Source organism: Labrus bergylta, chromosome 6 (assembly GCF_963930695.1).
Source record: "Labrus bergylta chromosome 6, fLabBer1.1, whole genome shotgun sequence".
Classification (NCBI taxonomy): Eukaryota; Metazoa; Chordata; class Actinopteri; order Labriformes; family Labridae; genus Labrus; species Labrus bergylta.
Window position 1 is genome coordinate 31,320,907 of NC_089200.1, and position 25,659 is coordinate 31,346,565.

Sequence of the window (25,659 nt, forward strand, 5' to 3'; positions counted from 1 at the left end):
GCATCACAACGATTTATGAGTAATTCTCCTTCAGGGACTTGACAGCAGTTTAAATGTTGCAAGAGAATACGTCTGCTTTCTAACATCACACAGTTGTGAAACTCAGCAAAAAAACCCAACTCAACCAGTCAGTGTGATGAACTCCAACTAATCAGGAAACTCTGGTTTCTATCTTGCAGATTTTTCCATGGCAGTATGTCAACTCCCACCTGCACACACAGTCAGAGCTCTACTTGAGAAAGGTGTAGACCCTCCCACGTGGCGTGGGCACGACCTGACAATATGATTCCATTCAGCTGATTCAGCTTCAGGGGCTGGAAATTGACTGATTGATTTGACTTGGTGTACTGGTGCTAAACAATTAACAGGGAAATAAAGCAGAACTAGCAATGAGAAGCTATTACAATATATATAATATAATTTTAAAATGTAAAATATATGACAAAAATATATATATATATTAATGTTTGAGAACTCACTTTTCTATTCATGTAGAAATAAGACAAAAGTGTGTTGATGTTTAAAATAGTGATGGTGACATCACCACAAGCTCTTTTACTTACTCTATAAGCAGCTGACATGCTCATGTTTTACAGTGAAGTCTGTTTGATTGGCTCACTGCCTAAATGATTTGCCTTGTTACTTTAGGGCGTATTTCAGACCTGAGTGGTGTCTGTGCAGCAGGGGGAGGGTGTGTCCTCACTGTCTTCAAGTATTTAAAAGAGGTCTGAACTTGTAGTGTGTCAAACACAAAGACACAACGAAGCAAAGATTTCCTCCTCAAGTCTTGAATTTCTTCTGCCTCTGAACTGAGTGAGTTTGCATTTGCTAATTTAAGATGATTAGGCCTTTGATTTATGACTTCATGTTGAGTCACAGTCGTTTACATATATTTGTCCTCTACAGAATGCTCCTGGATCAGTCATTTATTGGATTTATAAGTAAAGGAGAAACTTACTATTAACATACTGTAGTTCTGCATTCCTTTGAGAAAGGGATCATGCAAATAATAGCCTAAACGTTTACAGATTGTCATTTCTTGAATTATTTATTTTGTAAGTTTATCTTCTTCCTGAATGGTGTTTTTTTTTGCATCACATGAGACACTACATGAGACAGCTTTAAAATACATGATTTATTTGGTTGACTACATAAGACTTCAGGGGATCTTCTGCAAAAATATGTTATGACTCCCAGCTTAGTGAGGTTAACCAACACAAAGACTCAAGATATTAAAAAATTGGCTCAGGGTCAAATATATAAGTATGTGTTTGTGTGATGACTCAAATCCTCTGAAAGCTTTTATTTGGACGTCATCAGTGAGTGCCTCTTTGATGATCTGCCTGAGGCATCGGGTCATGAGTGAGGCGAAGGGGAGCTCATGGATCAGCACCCTCCTGGAGGACACTCTGATAAATGGCACATGTTAAATCGGCTGTTAGTGTCATGGGAGTGAACTTAGACCTACTTAATGAGACCAAATGTTCCCGATCTGTATGTGCGATTCAGTGATACAGTCTGCTTGGTGCAAACATGAGGAAGCGCTAATCTAACAGATTGAGATTTAATATATGGAGGATGAAAGCTGCCCAAAAATACAGTTCATAACCTGCTTAACCTGCCTAACTACAATTAATATTCCATTAAATTGACCAAAAAAACAATGTAAAAAAAGATGTGGGCATTTATGTTTTGATATGAAGTTAATGATTAGCATTATTGACAATCATTTCTCAATGAAGTGAGGCATCATACTTAGTAGTTACTCACACAAAAGTAATGTTTATATAATGCTTCAATACTGAGTAACTAGTATGATGCCTCACTTCATTCTCGTAACCAAAAGCTACTCTATAGAATTGGATGAGAAGTTTGTCACTATCTACCCATTAACTAATGGTTAACTAGTTAATTCCCCATTAACTATGCAACAATTTGTGTGGTTTATCCAGCATTCATTATCTGTGAGATAATGATGAGCTACTCTAGAACATGTGATGAAATAGCACGCACTATCTACCCATTTCTTAGTTGTTACTTAGTGGTTATCTAGTGGTTACCTAATGGTTATCTAGTGGTTACTTAGTGGTTACCTTGTGGTTACCTAGTGGTTACCCAGTGGTTACTTAGTGGTTAACTAGTGGTTACTTAGTAGTTACCTAATGGTTAACTAGTGGTTACCTAGTGGTTACCTAGTGGTTACTTAGTGGTTACCTAGTGGTTACCTAGTGGTTACCTAGTGGTTACTTAGTGGTTACCTAGTGGTTACTTAGTGGTTACCTAGTGGTTACCTAGTGGTTACTTAGTGGTTACCTAGTGGTTACCTAGTGGTTACTTAGTGGTTACCTAGTGGTTACTTAGTGGTTACCTAGTGGTTACCTAGTGGTTAATTAATGGTTACTTAATAGTTACCTTGTGGTTACTGAGTAGCTAATTTCCCATTCGTTTTCCACTAACTATCCAAGATATGTGTACCTTATGGTAAAGTGTTACCAAAAATAATAATGTAAAGTAAAAAATAAGAGAGCTAGTTAAAAGGTAATTAAAGAGCGAGAAGAAACTCAAACAGAATCATGTAAATGTACAGATCAATTTGTTTTGTTATTTATCCCTGCATCTGATTTCAAGTTTCTTTTTTGGACACATTTTGTTTAATTTGTACAATTTTGTAATTTTGTTTATCAATTTGATTATTAAGGTTTTTATTAACTTTTTTCTTTTGGCCGTTTTAGTCCTCCATACAATTGTATCAGATAATGAAGTGATGAGAACCAGAGCCAAAACAGGTTCGTCTGTATTTTCTTCTTCTTCATCATCATCATCATCATCATCATCATCATCATCCTCAGGTCACACTGTGTCACTCTCTGTGCAGCTCGATGCAGCTCGTGTCTCCTTGTCTCTCTCTGTGTGTGTGTTGACGCTGCAGTGCAAACAGTTTGTGTTTAATTTAACAGATTATTGTTTGCAGCAGAGAAGAGATTTATTGATCTGTGTGGGTCTCAGACATTTTCAACCAGACTTACATCTGAACACATGGTTACACAACAGATAAAATGCTTCTCATAGTTTTGGTTCTGTGATGGAGTTACTTTTCACTTTCTGACACTCAGTGAAGACCCACCCTGCAGTAAACAAGCACAATGTTCTGAAGCTTCAGTTATCTGTGCTGTGATGATTTACAGATTTAAATTTATTCGACTGAAGATTAACTTCAGTTGAACAGATCTTTGCATAGCAAAATTCTATTTCACTATTAATCTAGCAGCTGTTTTTTTACTGACTTATGGATATTTAAGTCCTCCAGTTTTTATGTTGATATATGTTAAAAATGAAGTCCTACTAAGGCCTTTACAATTTTGTTTATTTTATATCCAATTTATTATTTCATTATTCATTTCATTTTGGTTCCTTTAGTCCTCCATATTATTGTATCATAAAATTAAGTGATGAGTATCTGAGCTAAAACAGGTTCTGCAGAACTGAGCATGTTAGCATGCTAATACTAGCATTTACACACAGAGCTGTTAGCATAGCTTCTGCCTTTCTAACTTATCTTACGTCCACCCACCCCAAAAAACAACAACAACAGACATTCACTGTTTTATCGGCTCCTTTTAATGCAATTTGGAAAACTTTTCACTTTAATTCATGAGTTTTACCCTCATATTAAACTAGTGTATGTATGAGCATGTTCAAACTATATCAGATTTTAAATTAGTTTGTTTTGTTATTCTGCTCGAAGTCTCTTGTGTCAGGAGTTAATGTGACTCAAAATCCTGAGCTGGGCGGAGGCGTTCAATGACCTACTAAAATCTCTGACTGTGATGAACTATTTCAGTCTTTGGCACATGAATAAGGAGTGATCTCATCGTCATGATCAGAGCTGCTTTAGTCATTCACTGTATCAGAGGAAGGTAAAGGTGTTAGCAAATGTAAAGTTAGCAGAGAACAGCTGATCAGGATGGATTCAAAACATTCGCTGAGGTTTGACTGAAGTCATGAAATATTCGAGCTGACAGTTCACCTGAAGAATCTGACTTTAATCTCTGCTGCAGAGACGTTACAAAGCACACTGTTTTCCCACAGAAGGTATTTTGTTTCAAGGCAAACATATGAATCAGAGCATGTCCTCACCTCCGCAATGCTTTAGCTGACTCACAAGTCCGATCGTAATTCAGATCCACATGAATCCTGATGGAATCACAGAGTCAGCGGAAGTACTACTTGATGCCATTAAAGGAAAATAAGTGAAATTAACAATATCAAAATCACGCTTATTCTGTTTTGCAGCATTATGAATGGATTCATATTGTTGATTAATAACAGTGTCTTATTCTTTGAACAGAAAAGAAGGAATCACTTATTCTCTGAAAGAATTATTTTGAGTCATTTATTTCCAATTCTTTTTTTTAACAAGGTTTTTCTGCAACACTTCATACTAATCACTGACTCAAAATCTGAACCATTGTACATACATGTAGCCTCTATAGAAATATTGCAAAGCTTCAGAATGTATTAACTATGTGATAAAACTCAGATTTTGATCTGATTGAAAAAATATATATTAATTTATGTAGCCACCTGTTACTGGTTGATCTGAACACTATGCATTGCATGACTACTAAAGCAATATGGTATAAATAATCAGCTAAATGAAAGGGTCAAACTCTTTAAGCAAATAAACAGTAAGTGTTGTTGTGGACCTAGTGATTTGATTGGATTAGAGGTGTTACCCGAGTGCTGAGAGCACAATATGATTGGGACTTTACACTATATGTATCGCTCCACAAATAAAGACGAAATGCCAATGGGATGGCGGAGGAGTGATAAAAAACAAATTAAATTATCAAAGATGAGGTGCTCTTTGGATATAAGAAAAGATCATACAGCCAAAATAAACAGGAGAGGTTAGACTCCCACATGAACAGAACAGCAGTTGGTAATTGTTTCAGGTGTGGCTGAACAGATAGGCGTGTAAATCTACAGGTGAATTATATCAAGCAATCAGCATTGTCATGGTAACCAATTAATCAAAGACAGCATTTTTACATCAAAATTATCAAAACTTTGTTAATTAAAAGGCCCTAATGTTGATTTGTAGTTTTCTGACAGACAAAACTAGTAGCACAGCTCACATGGCCCAACATGCAATGCAGCATGACATAATGTCATATCATCATTTGGCAACGACTTCATGATTCAATATGATGCGATACATCGGGATTCTTTGCAAACTCTACATGATTTTCTAAAAAATTCAAAGTGGAGCCGAGAACAGAGCTTGCTTTGTTATTGATTCTGAACTATTTATTTCAGAATTCTCTTTCCAATCGATTGGAACATAAGGTTTGCACAACAACAACATTTTAAACTTCAGTATGAATCTAGTAAAGCAATATCAATACCTGTTTTGATAACACAGCAACAAAAATAGAAGCCCTGGACACACAAGAGTGTGAATAGTTGTTATTAACCAACCTCTACACAGTGCTCTCGATGTGTTAGTGATTACAGGAATTTAAGGGGAATAAAATGACAATCCATTGAATGTATCGATGTTGGGGGAGGTAAAATCCATACAGTATAAAAAATATATATTGCGATGCTTTACTGTATTATTTTTTTGCACAGCACTATTACTTGTGATAAAAATAGATGAATTACATCGTAAGAAGACAACAAAAACGTATCTTTTTATGTCGTCACTCAGAACAGTTGGGTTTCAATGTAAAGGGAACGTTATAGTTCCGTTTGAGATGTGGAGGAAAACAAAACATTCGTATGTTAGGATTTACGATTAATAATCAGCCAAGGTGTCTATGTAAGCTTGAGCCTGGCGCACAGGGACATCTTATTTAGGCAGGCTTTCATTTTAAGATGCTGTGCTCGCTTTGTGATATTCATTCTAACTGACAGAGCAGAACATTACATTTGCACAAAACACTCAAATTTAAAATATCCCCCTCTCAATGACTCTGAGTTTAAACACGTTGTGTTGAAGAAAAACAGAGCGGGAGTGAGTCCGCTGTTACATGTACAGACAGGCTTTTAATTCCACTTTCAGGGTCATTTGACAAAAGGTCACCTTTAAAATTTGGAGCAGGAGTTTGATTATGTGACGTTTTTTGGGGTGAAGTTTGTTGAACAGAGGAAAGGAGGAAAGACATGTGTTTCCTAAAGAACCAAATGAGTGTTGGTGCTGCATATATGTAAAATATTGTATTGTCCTTTAGAAAACATATAATGAATAGAATCACAGAGCTTTACATCTCCTCGTTTGTGTTTGTCGTTTTTTGCTCAGGATGCCTGTAGAGACACGATCAATCAGAAACAGGTCTGCCGTGGGTCGCTTTCCGTCCGTCACTCTCGACTTTAGGGATGACGCAGACGAAGAGTTAGAAAAAGAAGAGCCAGAAGAAGAAGACAATAGAAAAAAAGAAAACGGGTGTCGACACTGGCTGGGTAAAATCTTCCCGTGCTGCTGTCCAAAAAGGACTGACGATGATGGCACAGGAACCGTGGATACGGTCTCCGGTGAGACGGAGGAAGAGGAAGGGGCGAAGCCTGTGATTGAAGATCAGGAGCTTAACAGTAACTAGCTTTATTACAACTCATTATTTGAACTAATGTAATCCAGCCACATGACAGACTCCACTCATATATTTGTGTTTTTTTTTTTTTTTTTTTTTGCAGAACTCTGCCTGGAGGTGCAATCGATCAACCTGATGAAAAGTAAATCAAGCGTGAACCGGAAGGAGCACCACACAGACTTGTACCAGAGTGAAAACTTTATTATTCGCAGAGGACAGACGTTCCAGATGTGGATCACCCTCTCTCGACCCTTTGACCCCAGCAGAGACAAACTTCACCTGGACCTAAAAACAGGTCAGTGAAATAATGCTCAATAATGTCATGATGCTTGGCGGTAACTTTAGTCTGCCGGTTCTCTAGAAAGGAATTGCATGCATTGTTTTTTTCAGAATCAGAATCGGGGTTTATTGCCAAGTACATTTATACATTTCTGACTTGGTGTATTGGTGCTAAACAACAAGGAAATAAAGCAGAACTAGCAACTACTTAAATAATACAGTATAAGAAGCTATTACAATATATAAAATAGAATTTAAAAATTTTAAATATAAAATGTTTTGCGTACAGTGGATTACAAAAAAATCAACTGAATGTAAAAAATCCTTGCTGGAAGTAAGAGATGTACATTTGCAAAAAAACAGTGATGACGTGATTTTCTATGAATTTTCCACATGGATGGCTTCTCATTTAAGGATAAGAAGTGTAAAAATGAATGGATGCAGTTCAGCCTATATGCATTGAAAACACACCAACATGCTTATCTGACCCTGTTTGTGTGTAGATCTCTTCAGGATCATTAGGGTTTCCCTCCCTTTGAGCTGTGACAGGAGAAGAAGGTGATGTCCAAAGAAACAGGAGGAAGTTTAGCGTCTTAGCTCAAGTCTTGTGGTGTTAATTGGGCCTTAAGTGTGTAAAAGGTGTGCATTGTGATATATTTAAAGAAAGAAGGAGAGGGGGAGTAGGTTGGAGGAAAGGATTTTTTTTTGGTTTCTATCCCTATGGTAACACTCATGGTTGCTAAGCTCCAGGGAGAGCCCTCGGTCCTGCTCATACAGAGAAAAAAGTCAGCAATTCTGCCACTATGCCAACTGTCAGAGCCTCAGCGGCCACCTGTTTACCCACAATTCATCTGTGCTCCTCTGTCACTGTAAGGAGGAGAAGACACAGACAAATATAGATCCTATAATTACAGCTGTGTGTGATAACCAGTCGAGCTTGAAGACAATAATTACTACGTCTCTTTCACAGAAAGGCTGCGTGGCTGTATCAGAGATGAGCGTTTGACCCGGAGATCAGTGTTTATTAAAGAGGAGACGTGCACAGGCTTATTAATCGTTGCTTTTATGCAAATTGAGCAACTGAAATAATGATTTATTTTTTTGTGTGTGTATGTATTCTAGTTTTACTCCGAGAGAAAGGAAATTACAGTGAAAAACAACGGAACACATTTAAGGTGCTGCAGAGGCTGAAATAAAGGTGTACACTGACACCAGTAGAAGATACATAAGGAAAGAAAAGCTGCTCTATAGGTTTCACAGACTGACAATATAAAAAGAAATGAACATGAGGGTAGTATGGAATCTAAAGTTGCTTTAACATTTTCACATTCAGCATGCCAGCCTCACTGACATTAAACAATATATTTAAGATGAGCAGCTGCACATTTAAACAGTTACAGACAAAATACAAACATGTCAAAACAAAACCTGAAAGTCATCTACAACCTGATTCACTGTTCTTCAACACCTTCAGATTACTTTGAAAATGATTTCAAGAGACCAGCTCCTAAAGTCCTAAATCCTCCTGCACCAGAGTCCAACCTGCACGAGCAGCGTCACTCCTGATACATGTACTGATACAATAAGCACTATTATTTTAATCGATATAAAACAATGTGGGAATAAGATAAAAGAACAACTGTTATCATTGATGGACTCTCTCATTGCAATAAAGTAATAAAAGCAGAAAAAGGGGATATGTATACCTCCATTTTGCTCGGTGCAAAATGTAACCCAACAAAAACACTGATCATGCATTATCAGTCACAGCAGAGATAAGCAGCTGCACATCAAGCCATTTCAGTCTTCTGGAAATCATGACACCACATCCCAAATGATGGATATTACATCCCAAAGCAAATACAAGAAAAAAATAAAGCCATTTCTCTGCTCCTATCGTTGAAGCGCATCACAGCCATGCATGCAGAGTCCAAACACTGTACTCTGAGTCTGCTGCACCAACCCCCCACCCCACCCTCACCCCCCACCAACAGCTCGGAGCCCAATCTCAAACAATCTCAAACAATCTCAAACACATCTGTTGTTAAAAGTCAGTGTGACAGCTGAGTGCTCTGACTTTGTGGTTTTTCAAACTCTGAAGCCACACTAACAACTCAAGAAAAAGGCTGCAATTTTCATAACACCTCGCAGATTGAAAGTGTGTGGAAGATTGAACCGCTCACAATTTTGTTGTGCTGAGAGTCTCACCTGCTCATGTTTTTTGTTTTTGTGAGAAGGGGAGAGGATGAAAGCCAACAGATGTCCGTAGAATCATTGGGATTTATCCCCTCAATTGGTCAGGCATGTTTTCAGAACATGTCATGACAATCTGTCTCTTCAAATTACACATTTTCTAAATTGATATTTTGGCTTTGTGTGAGAGTTAAGCTCAGTCAATGTTGGGAAGGAAATGTTTTGACATTTTGGGATTTCACTTAATAATTTTCTGGCCAGAATGGATGAGGAGGACAAAAATAAAGCCTCAATCTATTCATTAGTTGACAGACAGCAGCGATTTCCCGTAGCGTTACATGAAGGGTGAAAACAAATGGAATGCTCTTATATGGTTTCTTTTAAAGGTGCTTGTTCACTACATGTTTCATTTCTTCACATGGAATGATGTCCTGCAAGGCGACTGCTCAGCTCATCAGACTCGTCCAAATAAACCTCTCCTTGTCATATCACAGCATGGTGACTCGAAATTCTTAAGGCTTTTGTAAACACACCAAACAAAGAGTGTGTCACACCCGCAGAGGATTGAGGATCAAAAAGCAGGGAGGGGTGAAGATTTCCACATTCAGCTGAAGGACTCACCATCCCCTCCCAACATTCAGAGGAGAAATCTGGTTTGGCAGAGGTTGTCTGTTTTGTCATGTTAAAGAGTGGATTCAACAGGGGGAGGGACCCAAATGCAGACGAATACATCATATCGCAATTCTTTATTTTACATTAGGAATTCTTCAGACAAGTTCTGGCAGGCAGGAAGAGCGATGGCAGGTAAAAAACCGGAATTCAGTGCACAATGAAAGTAGCATGAATCAGCTGTAGAAAAAGAAAAAGGTCTTTAGTATGGAGTTAGGCCGACGAGTGACGTGGAGATAGGTGAGCAGGGAAGGTTTGGAAACTGCAGGATTGATTCAGAGGGAAAGTATGAGTTTGAAAAGGGAGGATGGAGAACGGAAAAGAAGAAAATGGACGGTGACTCTGATAAAATTTGGGTTTAACAGATCTAGTGTTTACCTCAATATTGATCCTAGATGGTGAATCAATCAATCTTCCTTTAGCAAACCTTTTCCCCATTGAAATATTCATGTCTCCCCGTTCCAAAACTTCTCATTCTTCTCTTTTCTACCAGCTCTGTTTGGTTTTCTATAAGTGAAATCAATATGTTGAGAGAGAAAGAAACATGCAAACAAACAAACAAACAAACACACATTGATTTACTTGATTCTATGTTTGCTATGTTTCTGTGGAAACCCAGAGCATTCACTTACAGTGACTCATCTCTTACTTATGTGTTGTGTTTGCAGTTGTATAAGGGTAATTGTAATCATAACTAATCTTTATAAACTGATTCTGAACATAAAAACGAATACTGTAGCTGTGTCATAACAGTTTTGATGTTGGAAGTGTTCTGGTTTTCCGTTATTAGACCAATCCCTCCACTATTGTATCAGGAGGCGGTTGGTTGTATACAGAAAAAACATTCTGTGTGCAAAGCTTAAAAACCATAGTTAAAACCTGTAAGCCATTATTTAATGCCTGTCCAAGATCTACCCGATTATTTATGTAGAAAAAAAAAACTGCATATGAGGGCAGCTTCAAACTTTGTCACAGATGTCATCTCTCCTCTTAAATCATTTTAGCTTATGATCGCTGATGGGTTTTGAAATTATTTGGGCTGCGAATGCAATAAAGCCTGAGAGTGCTTTCTGAAACGGTGAGTTTCTGGAATAAACTGAGAAATCACTGTTTGGTTGGTTCAGAGAGGTCAGTCTCAGTACACATCCAACTATAAAACTGCTGCCAAATATTTATTTTGTGCAACAGCTACACTGAGATCTGCGCTGTCATGACGTGTGTGTGTGTGTGTGTGTGTGTGTGTGTGTGTGTGTGTGTGTGTGTGTGTGTGTGTGTGTGTGTGTGTGTGTGTGTGTGTGTGTGTGTGTGCTGCCAGTAAGGTCCCTGTATTCTCTTGGTTTGGTTTCTGTTTATACAAACATTCCCCAGGTGTCAGGTGCTGGTGTTTTGCTTCAGTTTGGGCTCGGTCTGAACAATGTGCGTGTGAGTGTGTGATGAGTTTTTCTTCTCACATTCTCAGGCTCTCTGCCATCCGTGGCGAAGGGAACCCACGTCATCGTCACGCTGGTGGAGGACCTGGAGGACGGCCGCTGGGAGGCTGCGGTTGTGAAGCAAGAATACAACAAGATTAAACTGTCAGTGAATTCTCCGTCCACCGCCGTCATCGGCCGATATCAACTCACCGTGGAGACGCACTGTCCCAGTGGTCACGCGGTCTCCGAGCACAACCCCGATAACGACATCTACATGCTGTTCAACCCCTGGTGTGATGGTAAACCAAAAAAAACACATGGATATTTATCGATTTTTTTTTCAACTTTGTGTTTATTGGGCAATCCAGACATAGTTCATTTATCCAAACATAGTTCATTTATCCAGACATAGTTCATTTCTTAAATCATTATTCTTTTTTTTATAATGTTATACAAAACAATAATAGTATGCAGAAGAAGAAAACAAAATGGTTATAATAAAATAGTAGTATAATATATATATATATATATATAAAATAAAATAATAGTTCGCCCAATTTTTTTTGTAATAGAGAAAAATAAAACAACAAAAAACAAGCAACCCACATAAAAAAAAACAGAACACAACAAAAAAGTGACACAAACATCACCAATGACATAACCATGATTTAATTTCAGTTTTTGCAACCAAAATAGTGTTCCCATACATCCCCTATTCAGTATATATTTTAATAAATTCACATTTTCCCTTGCCAACCTGTATCTAAACATCCTCCATCACGTGTTGCCATGGAAACCGCCTGTCTAGGAATTTTGCATTTTGCAGTCTTATTTTAAAAGTTGTCTTTTCCATTATGTAAATTCCTTTGACAACTAATAACTAATATAGATAGTTTCAGACCATACAGGAAATGTTAACATGGAGGAGGCGGAGCTTATGACCCCACACTGCAGCTAGTCAGGAGGGGGAGCTCTAAACATCTCGGCTTCACTCTCTTGCAGCTGTCATCTTGTCCATCTTTTTATGCAGTCTGAGGCGGTGGCTCTTTATTCAGAACTCAAAGACATCAGAGTTATACATCTCACTCTCGAACTGTTCATTTCAGAGAGAGTCATAAAGGAAACAAAGATTGTATTCACAACATGCCCTTCAGACGACTCCTGGAGCATCACTCATGAGGCCTTCATCAATCCTTAAGCTTTTTATCTCAACAAGACGGCAACAGTGTTCAAAACCATTTTATAAATCATGTCCATGTGGGACATAGGTGATGGAATAATAAGGGTTTATATTTTTCTCTCTGCATGTTTTTTACGTTGAATAAAAGACAAATTGCATATATTTGAATAAATAATTAAATATAAAATTGAAAAACTATATCAGAGGAATTAAATACTATATACCACTCCAACCTTGGTCCTTATGTGTCCTCTCTTCAGATGACTCAGTGTTCATGGACTCTGAGGACGAGCGGCAGGAATACGTCCTGAACGACATTGGACGGATGTACTATGGCACGGAGCATCAGATCGGAGTGAGGACGTGGGACTATGGACAGGTGAGAGGGAGGATTTCTGTTTGGTTTAATTTTTTTTTAAAGCTACTGTGAGGAACCTTAATTTAGTTTTGCTCTTGTGGATGAAGTTGTACATCTTGTCTCTTTGCTGACTCTGTCCTGTATTAGTATTTTCTTCATAAACACCAACTGTCTGAGGCCCGAAATGTGAAAGAAAAAAAAAAAAGAGATAGAGATGCATAGTGCGTCACCTCTGATCACAGTAATGGTGAAGTTAATCAACCCATCAATGGAGAAATAAAGATTAAGATTAAGATTTACTTTATTGATCCCACATGGTAAAATTCTGTTTTTACACTCTGTAAGTCATGCAACACACACATAGGTTGAAAAATACACACATGCACAAACAGGAACCTATGGACATGCACTAATGGAGAGATGTCAGAGTGACGGAGCGGCCCACAGCAGGCGCTCCTGAGCTGATGGTGGGGAGGGGGTTTGGTGCCTTGCTCAAGGGCACCTCAGCAGTGCTCAGGAAGCAATCTGGCACCTCTCCAGCTACCAGACCAACTTCCATATTTGGTCCGCACTGGGACTTGAATCAGTGACCCAAGTCCCTACAGACTGAGATACTGCCGCCCAATTCAATAGAGTGAGCAGCACAAACAGAACTCGGGAGTCGGCCATAGTTGTTGTAGTCCACCTTGTGCATATTGGCTCTTAAAGGCTTTATATATATATATATATATAATTTTTTTTGATCCAGCAGATGTCGCCCTTGAGCACCGTCATAAAACCAGAACAACTTGCGCTGCATTGTTGTGTTAGCATGCTAATTCTAGCGATCTTTATTATGCGTGTATCTTCACACTGCATGTAAATTTACCTGAAATGAGCGTGATCTAGAAACATAGTTAAGCAGTGAGTACAGTATGTTATTCTTCTTTTCTCTAGTCCCTCAATTAAACAACTTTTATACGCGAGGTGATGAGCCGGCTGGCCGGCCAGCCATCCCGGCGATGTAAACAAAGTGAAGATAGGACTCTGAAAACTCTGAAAACATCACAGACAGTGGGACTCGGGTGTTACACCCATTGTAGACAGTCATGACTCACAGAGTTATTTTCAGAGGATATGCTTGATTTATATTACATATTAAGCCTTTAACTGTTACTTTCAGAGGAGCTGCATGTTGCTAGTTTACACGGTGCAGAAGAAGGTGCTGTTCTCATAAGTTTACACTCCGTTATCCGTTATGAAAACTTTGCGTTCTCAGTCACTCAAAATGCTGTTGTTGTGTAAACGAACAGCCAAGAATACCACAAAAGGTTACAGTTTTTGACTGAAATCATTGCAGCATTCACCGTATCACTTACTGTGATACGTGTCACAGTAAGTGTAAACAAAGTCTGTTTCTGCAGCTTCCTGTTCACCTCCTCACTGACGTGTTGGCAGCTGTGTCAGACATTTAAACTGACAGACAGCCGACTCTAAAACTTCTTGCTGACTTTTTTTATTTTGTAGCTTATAAAGACACATCAGTATTAAACTCCTGTTTAGCCTCCTAAAACGTCCTCACAGGAGTTTAGAAATACATTTTGTCAGGTTTTCAGCAAAAAAAAAAAAGGAATTGGTTTTGTAGATGTCTGTGTAATCACTCATTGTTCTGCGTATTGGTGATATAATGTGTTTCCTCTGTTTGGTGTCAGTTTAATGATGGGATTCTCGCTGCATGTCTTTTCATCATGGAACAAAGTGGAACTCCTCCGTCTGGCTGGGGAGACCCGGTTAACGTGGTGCGAGTCATCGCAGCCATGGTGAGATTTCACATTTCCTACTTACTAAATACAGACTGAGCTGTCAAACTGACTGCTTAGTATAAAGATGATTTAACATTAAGTCTTTTACCTTGACAGATTATTCTGTACGTTTATTGCTTTTTTTAAATGTTGTGATGAATTTAAGCCATGTCATTGTGCTGCCAGTATTGACCGGGACACTTTAAAAGAAATGTATTTTAATCTCAATGGCATTTTACTGCAGATGACATTAAGATTAGAAAGAGAAATATGAAGAAAACCAATAAACAACTCTGATTAATGTTGGTCCTGATAACAGTTTCCACACATCCCTGCTGTAATTGAACAAATTCTTGCAGCATTCAGAGATCTAACCGGATGGATTTTCCTCTCGAGAATAAATGTTTCATAGTACATTTACACCATTACAATGCTTAAAGCTCTCTTAGTCTTGTAATTAGGGCCCAACCGATAAAGGATTTTTTAGGGATATCTATATTAGGGAGAGAAAAAAATCTGATACCGATATATCGGATGATATCTTAGATCTATCTTCGATCTGTAGATATAGATATATAGATATATTTAAACATTTATTGAGGTGTTCCTTTTAATGGAGTTTTCAAACACTTGTGGAAAAGATATATGAAGAAGACAAGATGGCCGCTCAACTGCAAAGAAACTGTGCATGTCTGTGTATCACGGCTTGACACTCTGGAGTGTGATAATGCTTGTTGTAAGCCATATAGCGCCCTCTGCTGGTGAAAAACTACGACTGCAATACAAACTCAAATGAAATGCTTTTTGACCGGTGAATAAGTCTAGTAGCAGCCGATACCGATAGCCACTGGAAATGCTAATATCGACCGATATTATCCGCTGGTCGATTAATCGGTCGGGACTCAAAGATGTTTCACTGAAAAGAAAAGAAAAAAAAATCTTTTTGTTTATTCAGGTAAACTCACGTGATGACCAAGGCGTCCTGGAGGGAAACTGGTCTGGTGATTATTCAAAGGGAACCAGTCCAACAGTGTGGAGTGGGAGCGTGGAAATCCTTAATGAATACCATAAAAGCAAGGGAACAGCCGTTAAGTACGGACAGTGCTGGATCTTTGCTGGTGTTGTCACTACAGGTGAGCATGTGTTGACCGGCTGGTACAGGAATGACAGGACGACTGTACACAGATGTTGATCACTGATTCTTAACTGCTCTCTTTCTCTCTCTTTTCAGTTTTACGCTGTTTGGGCATCCCTAGTCGAAGTGTGACCAACTATAGCTCAGCTCACGACACAGACGTCTCCCTGACGACAGATGTTTACCTGGATGAGAACCTGGACCCGTTAGAACACTTAAACACCGACTCCATCTGGTGCGTCATGTCATTATGGTTAAAAGCTTTATATGCGATTTTCCAATCCAGTAAATGTCGCTCTTGAGCACCAGCATAAAACCAAAACAACTCGCGCTGCATTGTTGTGTTAGCATGCTAATGCTAGCAATCTTTATTATGCTCGTATCTTCACACTGCATGTAAATTTACCTGAAATGACCGCGATATAGAAATGCTTACATGACATTCAATCAATCAATCAATCAATTTTTATTTGTATAGCGTCAACTAATAACAAGTGTTATCTCGAGACACTTTACAAAAAGCAGGTAAAAGACCTTACTTATCGCTATATTACAAAGACCCGGCCTATCTATCACGAGCACTTTAGCAAAGCAGCAAAAGTTAAAGTAGTAAGAAAAAACAGGAGGTAAGAAATCTTGGACTGGATCCCCGGCTCATGACGAAACAGTCTTCACAGGCCTAGACTGCGCCAGGCTTGGAAAGTGATAGGGAGAGAGATGGGATAAAATGCAGGAAGAGGGATAGGGAGCAAGGGGGTGGGTAAGCAGTGAGTACAGTATGTTATTCTTCTTTTATCTAGTCCCTCAATTAAACAACTTTTATACGCGAGGGGAGGAGTCAGCCGGCCGTCCCGGTGATGTAAACAAACTGAAGATAGGACTCGGAAAACAACACAGACAGTGGGACTCAGGTGTTACACCCATTGTAGACAGTCATGACCTTTAAGCTGTTTTAAAAAATTACCCTGATTAATCTCTTAGTTTATGAAATCTGACCTTCCCGTGTCTCCCCTGCAGGAACTTCCATGTTTGGAACGACTGCTGGATGGCTCGTCCGGACTTACCTGTAGGAAACGGAGGCTGGCAGGCTGTAGACTCCACGCCTCAGGAGACCAGCGAGGGAACCTACCGCTGTGGACCGGCGTCGCTCGCGGCCGTCCGTTACGGACAAGTGTTCCTCAAACACGACGCTCCATTTGTGTTCGCTGAGGTTTGCGGAATATATATTTCATTGTTTACCTGACATCCTCGACCTCCAGAGGGAACACCTGAGCCTCACTAATTGTTGTCTGCTGACAGATGATGTGTGTATGTTGTGATAATAATTAGCCATATGGCGTACCTCAGACGCAGCGTGAAGTTTCCCGTCTGTTCAAAGCTTTACCTTCATTCTCCCGCTCTCTCACTCTCCTCCTCTCCGTGCAGGTGAACAGTGATAAAATCTACTGGCAGAGGAACACAGACGGGACCTTCTCTATGATCTACAGCGAGAAGAAGACGGTCGGCCACTTCATCAGCACCAAGGCTGTCGGCTCTGACGAGCGCATGGATATCACACACCTCTACAAACACCCTGAAGGTAAGAAAATGTGAAAACCTAAATAAGAGGAATCACAATATCTTTCTGAAGCCATGGCCCTATTTGTTTTTGAGGTCTTAGTAACAAATAAGCACAAAAAGAAAAGACTTAATTGCACCAGCCTGCAGCAACAGGGTGTCTGTAATGGGTGGCTCACAATAATTCAGGGTGAAATCCCAATCAAAGTCTGTCTGTTAAAGGTTGTTGGTTTTTTTGTCACTGAAAGGCTAAGATTGTCATTCTAAGTCTCTGACAACAATGCACAAAGGATCCCTACAGAGAGAGAGCTTTTTGTCAAAGAAGAGGATATTTCATCCACAAACAGACGTTACATCTTCTTAAAAGCCACCACTATTGATAAAAACAGTTATTTAAGGATGCAACACACAGGAGTTGCAGGTCTACTGCTGCCTTGAACGTAAAATTGATTCCGTGCTGTTTTCCCAGGCTCAGAGGAGGAACGTATTGCTGTGGAAACAGCCTGCAGCTATGGCTCCAAAGCAGCGGCTTACTCCTCCCCCACAGCACAGGATGTCTCTGTGGAGGTGACCATGGACGGAGAAGGTCCCAGAATGGGACAAGATGCAGAGCTGACCATCATTATGAGAAACAGCAGCTCAGAGGAACGTAAGGTGATTCTGCACAGCCAGGTGGCCGTCATGTACTACACTGGAGTCCACAAGGCCACCGTCAGGAGGGACAAGACGGACGTGGACCTGTTGCCCAACGAAAGTGAGTCGAGAATTCTAGACCAGTGACAGTTTTTGAAATCCAGAGCCCATTAGATTTTTTTTAACTTCAGTTGTTTACAAAGGAAGTTTATTCCTTTGGCAGCGTGATTATTCTCACAATCAACAGTGTTGGGCAAGTTACTTTAAAAAAGTAATTAGTTACAGTCACTAGTTACTTCTCCCAAAAAGTAACTAAAGTAGTTACTGAGTAACAAATTATAAAAGTAATTAGTTACTTTGGAAAGTAACTATTTCGTTACTTTCAAGTAAATTTTTAAATGCTCAAATGTGTCAAAGAATTTGGACCCCACCTCCACCCCTCTTTAACAGAACTTAAAATACATGTGCATGTTCAATTATTTATGATAAATCTGAATATTATAATGAAATGGACACTTAATACAATCAATAATTAACAGAAACAGTGTACACAAATCTAAACTATTTTAATGTTGCTGTGGGACAAAGTGAGACTAGCCTCCAATCAAATGTCATGTATTATTGTAGATATTATAATTACTATGTTTATATAGTGGATCCGTAAAAATGACATAATAGATATTTTGTCTGCTGTGGTAGACAAATATTCTAATTTCTCAAATGTCTGTTTGAGCTCGACATTCATTTGAGCATGTTGGGCATCTATATAGTTCGCGAACGTCTTTCTACATGGCAGGCCGACCCCTGCTCTGACCGGTATTTTGGCAACTAGTGCGCTGAATGACTCCGACTCAACCATCGATAATGGCAGCATATCCTCCACAACATACCTGGCTACCAGTTTGTTTAGCTCGGCCTGAGATAAAATGTGTGGTGGTGGTGGGGCCGTAAAATCAAGCTTCGGTTGCTTAGGTTTTGTGGCACTGTCTCCTTCTCCTTCGGGGGTCTTCTTGGCCACTAATTTCGTGGAAGCATGTAGCGTTGAAAGATGTTTCAATTAGTTTGAATTGCTCGACACCGACGTGGAGAGGCTTTTGACTCCAGGGCATAATGTGCATTTCACGATTACACTCGTTCCTTTAATTTCTTGGAAGGAAAAGTAATGGCTATACTTCCACTTAAAGAAGGCTACTGTTGGATTATTTGGGCTCACCATTCCTGTTTCTCGTTGACTTATTTGTGTTGTTGTGTGTCTGACTATGCATGCTTTCGAATTTGTGTAAACAACACCCGCCCAACTCTACCTCTGATTGGCTCACCATGAAATTTTTACTCTACCTCAGCCAATCGTCATCATTTATGCGGTTGTCTCGTGTCCGCACTCACCAAAGAGGAAGAACAGTAAGAAATATCTTTGCCACTCGGCTTAGAGATCTAATCGGTCTGATGAAAAACAGCTTCAGTCATAGTAGCGCACCGCATTTTTTGGCAGTAACGGTAACGGCGTTATAATGATGGGAAGAGTAATCAATTAGATTACTCGTTACTGAAAAAAGTAACGCCGTTAGTAACGTCGTTATTCCCATCACTGACAATCAACAAACTGTATAATAAATAAACAAGCTACAGAAGCTGTTCTTTGTCTAGATGAGATTGAGCACCAGTTAAAGGGATACTTCACCTGTTGAAACATGAATCTGTATTGACATTGGGTCATATATGTAGAAATGTGAAATACATTTTGAAGTTGGTGCCTTCTTGACCGAGAAAAGGCAGAAAGTGTCTTTTTGGCTCATGTTGATGAAAGACACCAAATCCCAGAATGCACAGCACCGCAGGCCACGCCCACTAAGGTCCTCTAGTTCAGAATCAGAAATACTTTATTAATCCCAGAGGGAAATTCGATCGTTACAGTTTCTCCAAAATATACAGTATAGCAGTAGAAATATAGTAATAACAACATTTACAGACATATTTACTTCAACACATAAGACCATTTCCTAAACTTCAGTGGTCGAAAATATGAGGAACTAGCGTTGTAGTTTCACCCCGCTAACCGCAACAGCTTCCAGTGACGCAAAAATCGTCATTTTGCGTCACTGGAAGCTCCTTTTCAGACTTAGAAATACAAAGATTTCACATCTCAGGGGAAAATGAGAGCGGGATGCACGACTATTCAAAAATACTACCAGGTTTCTAATGATACAAAGATTAATGCAAATGGGTGAAGTATCCCTTTAAAGACTGATCTATGTCCGTAACAACTAGCTTAAAATGCAGATAAAACATCCTGTCCTGACTCATAAGACCCAGTCACAAAGCAAACGTCTGCATTTAATTCTTTATTTCAGGAGCGTGTCCAGAGGAGTGGTCAGGGAACGGGCCCCCTTTGACATATGGTTGGCCCCCCTTAAATAGGTGGCTATTTGAGATGTCAGAGCTGTGACTTAAGATAACTATTTAGGGTCATGGGATGGCACTTTGGTAACCAAGCAGGCCACATTAATATAATTCTCAAAACCAGAGGGTCACATTGTTACAAATTCTATGACACGCTTATTAAGACAATTATAATAACTTGTAATTTAACAAAACAAAGTAAATCAGAATTTACTATACCAGCGTTTTATATTTCTAAAAACAAATACTTCATTTAATGAGATGAACTCAGAATTTAAGCCAATCAAAGCTATTCTTTCAATGCAATAAACAGATGATTTTATTGATGAAAGCATATTTGACTCCCACTTCTAGTTTGTTTTCAAATACATTTCATAATGCATATAAAATGATTTCACAGAAACAATTATACCTACTTATCTCTTACAAAGAACAAAATATACACCAGTTATCAAAGATTATTATATCATTATTTACATGTTGTGATGCATTTGGACTTTGTGTCTGGTGTTGAACTGACAGCTCAGGTTTAAATCCTTCAATGCAGACAATTTATTGATATCTGAAGTTTTTGCTGGCCACAATGAGTGAGGAGGGGGGCCACATGTGCCCCCAAGCAGCCGACTGCCCCACCCCAGATTTAGGTTGTGTTGCAACAGGCGGCTTGTAGCTTTAGTGTCATTTCAATGCAGCACATGTCCCTTTGTTGGTACTTTGTGTAAACTTTTGACATAAGAAGTGTTTTTGAGTCCTCAAAGAATCAAGCTAAGAAGATTTGTATCTAGTTTAAGTTTCTGCACAGGAATCTGTATAATCTGTGTGATACTTTAAATTCAAGATTCAATATTTATTTATTTGTCACTTCAATGATACACTCAGCATACATGGGAGGGAAATGTTGTTCTCCTCAGATCACGCAGATCAGAAACACTTAAATCAACTTGAATAGAGAAAAACATCTGTTTATTTGATGGATAGCCCCTCGAGATGAACCATCTCGTTTTCGAGGGGGCCCAACACAAAAACACAACAGTACAGTGTGATACAGACACAGTCACACAAAACATACACGCATAGAGGCTCTCACACACACACACCCATCCGCCCACAGCACCCACATAAAAACCATCAGAGATAGGCTAATGACATACTATGCAATCAAGAAAACTAAAAGATATCATGTGGTACCATCATGTGGTAGCGGCGGGGGAATAAGAGGGGGCAGCGCTGGGAGGGTATTGAAAATGATGACATGAGGAAAAAACTATTGCTTAATTCATAGTTAAAGTAGATATGATTGTTGGAGGCAATAAGGTTAAATAAATGCTATACTGTATATTTATGTGCACACGCCACCTCTGCATAAGTCAGAGCCACAGTTTGCCCCCCCAGCCAAAAAAAACAGTTTCTGTTTTAGAGGCTCTAAAACTGTGGATATATAAAAAAAAAACATTATTTTGGTTGATATCAGGGTATTTTCTCCTCCTATATGAACTCGTGCTAAGCTAGCTGGCTGCTTTGTGAAAGATTGGGGAGAGGCTGGAAAAGAAGTGAAAAGACTTCTAACATTTTGTCCCTACATACATTCATTGTGTCTACAGAAAAGATCTTAGAGTGGACCCTGGACTACAAAGACTACAAAGACCAGCTGATCGACCAGGCTGCTCTGATGCTTACTCTGTCAGGCCGCGTCCAAGAGACCCAGCAGGCCCTCGCCACGCAGTTCAGCTTCCGGCTCAGGACCCCAGACCTCACCATAAAGGTAGAGCAAACAGTTCATCAGGAGTTTATTACTTTTAAGGAGATTAAAAAATATGAATCCTGATTTAATATTCTTCTTTTAAAACAGCCACTGGGGAAGGCCATGATCGGAGAAAAGATGGCAGCAGAGATTTCATTCACTAATCCGCTGCCTCAGGTGCTGAAAAACGTTGTTTTCCACATGGAGGGACTCGGCCTTCTCACCGCTCAGAAGATTCATTACGGGTAAGAAGAAAACTTTATATTCTACTCAGACTTATTATGCACCTGTTCTTTATTCCTCTCTGTGTGACGTCCGCTGTCATTTCCTGTCGTGCCCTCAGAAATATCGGCAGTCGGGCGTCCATCATTCTGACAGAGCACTTTGTCCCCTCGCTGCCCGGGGCGAGGAAATTACTGGCATCTCTGGACTGTAAGCAGCTCACACAAGTTCACGGTGTGAGCGACATCACGGTGGAGGAGAAGAGTTAACGACACCAAATACTGACTCTCATTTCCTCCAGATGGGCTCTAAATTTATTTTTTTAAGACTCATAAATATGAGTGTTTAAATGTACTACAGTGCTGAAGGAGAATTCTAAAGCCGCACATGGAAGGGAAATGGAGAAGAAAAATTTACTTATTTCTCTTTAGAGTAAGCAGTATGACATCAAACTCCTTTACATTTGAATGCTGAAGACGTCTTAGAAGAATGAAAATGATGCAGCTTAAATACAATCTTTTTTAAATCTTTTTGTAAATACTGTTTTTTAAATGCTTTTGTATGATTAAAAAACAGAAATAATGAAAGCATATCCTGGAGTCTGTTTGTTTCTGGTCCTTGTTTTGAACAAGAACAAAAAAAATGAGAAGGTGCTGTGAAGATAAGACGCTCTCAGTGTGAAACCATAATCCTACAGAGCACACAGGTTTACGTGTTGTCATGTCTCACTGGCGTTTTGTTCTCTGACTGAATTTTGTGTGGTTTTTCAATCAAATTATTCCTAATTACTACATGTTAATGTTCCTGTTTCTATTTTTAAAAGAATGTTTTTTTAGTCCCTTTTCTAGTCAAAAGCACCAACTCTGGCCAATTTAAATTCGAACAGATTTTTTATGTAGTTCATGTTCACCATATGTTCTAATTTAAAGCAACATTATGGAGGAATTTAGTTTTGTACCCTTTGGCATCCACCAAAGATCCCTGAGTGCTGTCGTAAAACATACATAGTGTATTGACAGGCTTGCAGCGTACTGTTTCTTGAAGATCACACCAACGACTAAAAGTGTTATAAAGAACGGAAGAAGAGGAGGCAGGGGGCAGGAAAACCTGGACAATAAAGAAAGGCAATGATTAGAATGCCAAAAACTGAAGTTTTGAAGGATTCTTACAAAATGTACCTGTGCTGAATACCACAGGAGGTAAATGGACAATAAGTGGAAGAGGGGCCAGCTTTTATACTGTGGAGTGTGTCAGTGGCCTGATTGCAGATGAGCATCAAGCTTGCTTGGCGGCAAGGTGTGTGGATCCACACCCAGCTTCAAGTGAACATGCTCAACATGCGTAGAAAAAAAAAAACACATAAAAAACGCCTACTACAGACTACTATCAAACGCATACAGTGTCACATTCAATTACATTTTGAACAAAAATAACTGACAGGTAATTCATTTTGATTTTAACAATTTTTGAGAAACAAAAACAATATTTGGTATCTTTGTGTGGTTTGGTCTGATTGTGATAATTTCCCCTCTTATGTTACCTGTTGCTGTGACCTGATGCTTTACATTGTGAGAAACTGAAAAGACTGATCTGATGCCTACTGTGAATTTTTCCTGAATCAGTACAAATGTTTGTAGAGACGCCATTCTCCCTGTTGAAAGTTATTGTTCAATCCGATAGATTTTTTTTTTTAAAACTACTATTTTAGGTGAAAAGTTACATATTTTAGAATAAGAGGACATTTTACATAAGCCTTTTTCAATCATTAGGGACAAATGAACGACTGTTCCTTGAAGCGTTTGAGTAGAAATACATTTACCTTCCATGATGATTGTTTCTAACTGTGACTTATTCTTATAGACATCAGCCTGTAGTCCAATTATAATTTTGGCATTATGAGGGTTATAATGCTGGTTATAAAATAAAAGAGAACCATCAAGGTTCAGGAAACACGTCATCTGACAACAAAACAAAGAGCCTGCTGGTGACTCATGGGCAATGTGCAGTATTCCTTCAAAGAATCTCAAGCTGCATTCATGAAGGTGAATCCATCAGAGCTCATCTCAGATGTTTTTTTTCTACTCTGCAGTTTATGAACACAGGAACAGAGAAATCTATTTAGAGATTAATCAGCAGTTTCAGCATATCAAAGGTGCAAAAACAACATTACAGAAATATAATAATAATAATAATAATAATAATAATAATAATAACTTTATTTATATAGCACCTTTTAAAAACACAGGTTTACAAAGTGCTTTGACAAACAAGAACAAAGCAAAATAAACCAAACACAGAAGAACATTAACAACAGCAAGAACATAACAAATGCAAAATACTAAAAATAATGAAATACAATTCAACAGAAAAGAACCCATAGTGCACGATACCAACAGCCATATATAACCCGACCATCACAAGAACCATCACTAGAACCCAACAACACGAGCTGAGACCAGAAGATTTAAAAATATGTAAGAAACTAAAAGAGCTGAAAAAAATCAAAAGATAACAGCAATAAGAAGGTAAGAGCAGTAAAAGAAATAGAAACAAGTGGTTAAAGGATCAAAAACCCCAAAACTATAATATTAATAAAAATAAAAAGTAAATATAAATATGAAACATAAATAGACAAAGTAAGTAAGATAAGAAATTACCAAGTTAAAACATAAGATGAGTTAAGATATGAGCATAAATACGAGATAAGGGCATAAATAAAGAGCATAAATAAAAGAACAGTAAAAAGTAAAAGAAGATAAAAATAGTAAAACCATTAAGAAAAGACATTAAGAAGATGACATCACATAAAAGTAAGTCTGTAAAAGTATGTTTTAAGAAGAGAACATGTTCGTACTAACAAGGAGAAAAAACACTCACAAACCAGTCTACACCAGCAAAAACCTTATTAACAAATTAGTCGGATGCGTTTCGCCTTGTGGCCTTCATCAGGAACATCGATGCGTGTTATGCCCCATACAGTGTCATGTTTAAGGACATCTGTCTTGTGTGTGTTACAGTACACAGTAAAATAGTAGACCTAGTCCATGAGCCAGTGAGTTGGCTGCAGCACTTTCGATAGCTCAGTAGTTTCACATGTTTCTTCTAATCCTGCACGCTAATGCAACGTCTGTAAGTATAAACGTTGATACTATGCGTATTCATTTTAGAAAGGATGTTTTTTGTATCTATGAAGATGCTAACTGCTAAGCTAGTGTTAACTTTACCATTCATTTGTTTAAGATGCTATATGCTAGTGCTGTGTTGCTACATTAGCTTGTTTAGCATGTGAAGACATGCACAGTCAACTGCCTTATTGTGTTTATTAACAAATACCTTTTTGTATTGTTTTCATTTAAAAAAAAAGAAACCTCAGTAAACTTCATGAGAGTCAGCAACATGTTGTGGAGTTTTATTGGGGACTGTTTAGCTGGTTGGACAGTTAGCTTCAGCAGCTAGCGAGGCCTACACAATGACCCTGATAAAATGCCAAAAGCCGAAACGGTCTA

At 38.8% G+C, this 25,659-nt stretch overlaps 1 protein-coding gene across 1 annotated transcript; it reads left to right on the plus strand.

Moving 5' to 3' along the window:
• Window positions 1-702: 702 nt before the first annotated feature.
• Window positions 703-22,743, plus strand: LOC109991490 (protein-glutamine gamma-glutamyltransferase K-like). Its single transcript, XM_020643796.3, has 14 exons — window positions 703-813; window positions 6,305-6,594; window positions 6,697-6,888; window positions 11,194-11,445; window positions 12,587-12,705; window positions 14,376-14,483; window positions 15,421-15,598; window positions 15,697-15,835; window positions 16,618-16,810; window positions 17,026-17,179; window positions 17,627-17,911; window positions 21,792-21,952; window positions 22,040-22,176; window positions 22,275-22,743. The coding sequence occupies exons 2-14, from the start codon at window positions 6,306-6,308 to the stop codon at window positions 22,420-22,422; spliced, it is 2,355 nt and encodes a 784-aa protein (XP_020499452.2). The 5' UTR covers window positions 703-813; window position 6,305; the 3' UTR covers window positions 22,423-22,743.
• Window positions 22,744-25,659: the final 2,916 nt, after the last annotated feature.